A 6000-nucleotide genomic window follows, 5' to 3' on the forward strand; every position below is an offset into this window, starting at 1 on the left:
TTTGAGAGCAAGGACATTTAATTACTGGATTTGTTGCACAGGTGGCATCCTATGACAGTTCCACCCTGGAAATCCCTGAGAGCGGCCCATTCTTTCACAAATGTTTGTAGAAACAGCCTCCATGCCTAAATACTTGATTTTATACACCTGCGGCCGGGGCAAGGGATTAGGACACCTGATTCTCATCATTTGGATGGGTGGCCAAAAACTTTTGGCAATACAGTGTATATAATCAAACATTAAAACCATTTTTTAAACAGAAATATATACTAATAATCATAATTTCAAAGCAAGTTATAAATCAAATTGTGCAATGTAAAAGTAGAAATAGATTTCATAGTGAAATTGTGAAATTTACTGTGTTTTTTTACAGCATTTTTCTTTAAATAAAAAAAAACTGTACTTTTTTTACTGTAATAAACTGCAGTGCCATTTTGGCACTTACAGTAATACACCGAAAAATATACAATAACAAAAAAATTGTGTAAAATTGCAGTTCTATTTACAGTAAAAAAAAAATGTAAAATTTACAGTAAAATTCCTGCAACTAAGCTGCTTTTTTTTTTTTTTACCATAAAAACAGCACTTCTGTTTTTCCATTTATAGTAATATACACTACATTTTGAGGTGAAATTATTGCAATTTACCTTTTTTTTTTTTACAAATCTACTAATAGATTTGTGGTTTTTACAGCTTTTTTCTATAAATAAAAAAACCTGTACTTTTTTTACTGTAATAAACTGCGGTGTGGCCCTCAGTGAAAACGACTTTGACACCTCTGCTTTAACCGAACTTGCAATTAATCTTTATTGTCAATTTTACCATACATGCCAGGCGTAAAGAGGAATGGAGAGACTGTTTCCCTCCCACCCTGTAATCTGGAGAAAATATCCAAGCCAGGGGAAATGAATGACAAAGGAGAGAGACACCATGTTGTTTTCATATCGCCATATTGCATCGTGATACATGTCGTATATCGTCAAGTCCCTGTCAAAGCACAACTCTAGGGATGGGCGCTAAAACGATTTCAATATACAGTATATCACGATAGACACATAATCGATATCATTAAAAATGCGTTCGACAAAATGTTTTGGGATTTTTTTCAAAGGGGACTGTAGTCAGACCAAAGTGGTCTGTAAATGATGCAAGGCGCTCCTCCCCCACCACTTTAGCCGTGCTCACCCTTTAGAGCACAGCTGTCACAAAAAAAGATTACTATAGCAACAAGACATCATCAGTAGGGTAAACCTAACCTGTCTCACGATCTTGCTCCCTTTTTTTTTTAAATTTCTTTTACCAGGATGATGCAGTTTTTTTGTGCTGCGAGTGAAAAACTCTTAAAGCATTTTGTGCGGCGCTGACGGAACTTTTTAGCTTTCAGAAAGTACATTTTGGAGTCACTAAGAACAATACATCTGATATTTGTGGACAGAAAATAATATTCGTCAGAATAATTGTATCGAAGTTATCACAAATTTTTTTGTGTCAATGAGTTCCCGGCGAGCAAGACAAAAGCTGTCTTTGATGCGACCAAGCAAAAAGGCTTGTAAAACTCCACTGTGTAGGATGGGAAGCAACATGAAGGTGTTCTGTTTCTTTTATGTATTGTAATCAACAGAAAGATATTGTCTGACCTGAGAACTACAAAGCAAAGAGGAAGCAGGACCTGACGCCACTACAGGGACCTCCTCTTCGAACTTTTTTACGAACTTTTCTTTGAACTGCTGTAATCAAAGGCGATGGAAGTTTACGACCCCCGTCCCTTAGAAACAGTTGTTGCCATGTAATCGGGAAAGTCCAAATAAAGGAGGAGGCGTTCAATCTTTCCCCAGAGTGTAATGACACTGTACAAGGGTACAGATGTACATGTTTCTCCTCACTGATCCAAATTGAATTCCGTCTCTGTCTGATTCATTGCTTCTTGTCTTGTTTAATAGATGCCATCAGTGTTTGAACCTCACAATTTTTCTCAAGTCTCTCTTTACATTTTCACACTTTGCACTATTTTCTTACACTTTATTAATCTTTTCTTACATATTACTTTTTTTTGCACCTTCATTTTAAGATGTTACTATTGACTGTTCAATGTGATTTTTTGTTTACGTTCGTTTGTTTGTTTTCCAGGCTTGTGTTGACATTTCCTTCCTGCCTTGATAGCTGAGGAAGATTACATTTGAAATACACGTTTACATTTAAAGATCTAAGACACACGTACACGGATCTAAAACACACGTACGTAGATTTCAATACACACACTTTGATCGTTATAGAGACACAAAAATTAGTACAAGCGCTCACAAATTTAATTATACACGCACAGATTGTGATGTACATTTGCAAATAATGTTGCCGCAATAATAGTTCCATATTTACACTAATACAAAAAACGTAAATAATTATCAATGTCGACCAAAACAAAACACTTATATGATACAATTTTCACCCAGCCCCCTAATTGCCCTTTGTCTGAATCGAACACCTAAAATCAAGGAAGTTTTGTAAATATTCTCAGTCGTTGCGAGGCACGTATGTATTAAATTATCGTTTTGGTGGCTCAAGATTGGACAACCCAGCACTAAAGTGTCATTCGTGCCAAGTAATCCAGATTATTATGACTCTAGTCTTGTCCAAGAAAGCATCCCGCTTTAACCCCGATGAAGAAGAAGAACAACAACAACAACTTACACGGCAACATTCCCACAGCTTCATCTTGCGGTTTGACCGGCCTGGCGACAACCCAGCAGGCACAAGAAGTTGATACATTGTGGCTTAAACAGACATGTCCTTCAAAACTGACTTCTAAACAACGGTGCAAAATAGTTGTATTTGTAAATTCAGACAAATTGATGTGCAATGTTGGAAAGGACCAAATTTCAATGCTGTAATCAACCTTACATTGAATAAAAGTTCTCAAAAAGCATATTGTTTCAATATTGTCTTGGTGTTGTGGAATATTAAGTTGGCAACTAACCAAATTTCAATGGTCAAATCAACATCAGAACCCAACATAGATTAAAATTTGTCAAAAAATCATGTTGTTTCAATGTTGTATTTGTGTTGTAGAATATTGGTTGGGAAATGACCAAATTTCAATGGTCAAAACAACGTCAGAACACAACATTGTTTAAATAAACATTGTCAAAAAATCATGTTGTTTCAACATTGTATTTGTGTTGTACAGTATTGTTTAGGGAAATGACCAAAATTCATCGGTCAAATCAACGTTAGAACACAACATTGATTAAACGTTGTCATAAAGCATGTTGTTTCAACATTGTATTTGTGTTGTAGAATATTGGTTGGGGAAATGACCAAAAATCAACGGTCAAATCAATGTCAGAACACAACATTGATTAAATAAATATTGTATTTGTGTTGTGGGATATTGGTTGGAATATAACCAAATTTCAATAGTGTAATCAACATCAGAACCCAACATTGATTAAACATTGTCAAAAATCATGCTGTTTTAATGTAGTATTTGTGTTGTATAATATTGGTTGGAAAATTACCAAAATTCAACGGTCAAATCAACATCAGAACACAACATTTATTAAACGTCGTCAAAAAGCATGTTGTGTTAAGGCTGTATTTGTGTTGTAGAATATTGGTTAGGTAATGACCAAATTTCAATGGTCGAAACAACGTCAGAATCCGACATTGAATAAACGTTGTCAAAAAGCATGTTGTTTCGATGTTGTTTTTGTTGTAAAATATTGGCTGGAAAATGACCAAATTTCAACGGTCAAATCAATGTCAGACCATGACATTAATTGTTAAACATTGTCAAAAAGCATGTTGTTTCAATGTTGAATTTGTGTTGTGGAATATTGGTTGGGAAATTACCAAATTTCAATGGTCATATCAACATCACAACACAACATTGATTAAACGTTGTCAAAAATCATGTTGCTTCAATTTATGTTGTAGGATATTGGTTGGGGAAATGACCAAAAAGCAACGGTCAAATCAATGTCAGAACACAACATTGATTAAATAAACATTGTCAAAAATCATGTTGTTTCAACATTGTATTTGTGTTGTGGAATATTGGTTGGGATACAACTAAATTTCAATAGTCTAATCAACATCAGAACCCAACATTGATTAAGCGTTGTCAAAAATCTTGCTGTTTTAATGTAGTATTTGTGTTGTACAATATTGGTTGGAAAATTACCAAAATTCAACGGTCAAATCAACATCAGAACACAACATTGATTAAACATCGTCAAAAAGCATGTTGTTTTAACGTTGTATTTGTATTGTAGAATATTGGTTGAGAAATGACCAAATTTCAATGGTCAAATCAACGTCAGAACACAACATTGATTTAACGTCGTCAAAAAGCATGTTGTTTTAACGTTGTATTTGTACTGTAGAATATTGGTTGAGAAATGACAAAATTTCAATGGTCAAATCAACGTCAGAACACAACATTGATTAAACGTTGTCAAAAACCATGTTGTTTCAACGTTGTATTTGTGCTGTAGAATATTTGTTGGGAAATGACCAAAATTCAATGGTCAAATCAACGTCAAAACACAACATTGATTAAACGTCGTCAATAAGCATGTTGTTTGTGTTGTAGAATATTGGTTGGGAAATGACCAAATTTCAATGGTCAAATCAATGTCACAACCTGTCTTTTTTAATAAATGTCATCAAAAAGCATGTTGTTTCAACGTTTTATTTGTGTTGTAGAATATCCATCCATCCATTTCCTACCGCTTATTCCCTTTTTTGGGGGGGTCGCGGGGGGCGCTGGCGCCTATCTCAGCTACAATCGGGTGGAAGGCGGGTTACACCCTGGACAAGTCGCCACCTCAATATTGGTTGGGTAATTTCCACGGTTAAATCAACGTCAGAACACAACATTGATTAAACGTTGTTGAAAAGCATGTTGATTCAACGTTATGTTTGTGTTGTAGAATATTGGTTGGGGAAATGACCAAATTCCAATGCTCAAATCAACGTAGCAAAAATCACTTTGTTTCAACGTTAAGCTTGATTTGTTCAACGTAAGGACCTAATTCAAAAAAAGTTTCAATGTCTAATGCCTGCTGGGAACTTTGCTTACTCGACACAAAAAAAAAAAAAAAAACGAATAACAATCTCATCCTTCTTTCTTTCCAACTCGCCTTTAGACCTCCATCCCTTTCCCTTTTAGTGATTAACTCTATTACATAATTCTGACCCTTATATGACGCCTCAACCTACGTCTGGAAAAAGAAAATAAAAAGACGTAATTTGAACAGGACCGAGTGGAGGTAGCAGACATGAAAGCGCAAAACTCACCCGCGGTGATAAGATGGAAGACGCGGAAGATGGGAATGTCAGTCACACTGCAGCATTTTTACCCGCGCAGCTCCGCTTAAAAGCCTCCGTGCGAAGCGGCAGAACCGGTTCGGCCCCGAGACGAGGCGGAGTAACGCGTGGTGTCCAACAGGTGGCCCACATCCTGGAAATAAGTGTGAGCCATTTTTGTCATTTATGCGCCGCCATCACGGGGGAGGATTCACCCCCTCCTCCTCGCCAAGACGCGCGCACGCATGACCGAGACGCGCGCACGCACTTTCGCTTCCGCGTGCAAATGCACCCTCCTCTCCATCATTTTTTTTAGGAAGACAAAAATAAATGGCGCCTTACCCGCTCGTCCATCTCGGTGACTTCGACTTGCACATCATCCGAGCTGGCAACCTGCACGACCATGGCGGCGGATGATGAGGACGAGGAGGATGGAGCGCGCGCGCGCGGCTGCTACACCAGCTGTAATAGAACGGGAGGGGGCGTGGGGACGTCCACGTCGCGGGGGCGCGCATAGACATTTATATACATATACATTTATACATGTTTCTCTTTTTAAAAATGTGTTTTTTAAATGCAACTCCGGCTGGCACAAGTAATCGTCAATGTTTGATCAGACTCCAGCAGTTTGTTTGGTGCTTTGTGACGTCATGATGAGATACAAAAAAAAAATAGCAAGGACACGTTATAAAG

General features: G+C 37.1%; 1 protein-coding gene across 3 annotated transcripts in view; it reads right to left on the minus strand.

Moving 5' to 3' along the window:
• Window positions 1-5786, minus strand: part of abch1 (ATP-binding cassette, sub-family H, member 1) — a 67176-nt gene extending 61390 nt beyond the window's left edge. For 2 of the 3 annotated variants that reach the window (XM_061911343.1, XM_061911344.1), the window contains exon 1: window positions 5650-5786. In XM_061911343.1, the coding sequence (XP_061767327.1) occupies window positions 5650-5712 (63 nt within the window). In that variant the 5' untranslated portion in view covers window positions 5713-5786. Of the gene's footprint in view, window positions 1-5298; window positions 5534-5649 lie in introns of those variants that run through there. The other variant, XM_061911346.1, reaches the window with a different exon arrangement.
• Between the last annotated feature and the right edge of the window lie 214 nt (window positions 5787-6000).

Source organism: Nerophis ophidion, linkage group LG09, assembly GCF_033978795.1.
Source record: "Nerophis ophidion isolate RoL-2023_Sa linkage group LG09, RoL_Noph_v1.0, whole genome shotgun sequence".
Classification (NCBI taxonomy): domain Eukaryota; kingdom Metazoa; phylum Chordata; class Actinopteri; order Syngnathiformes; family Syngnathidae; genus Nerophis; species Nerophis ophidion.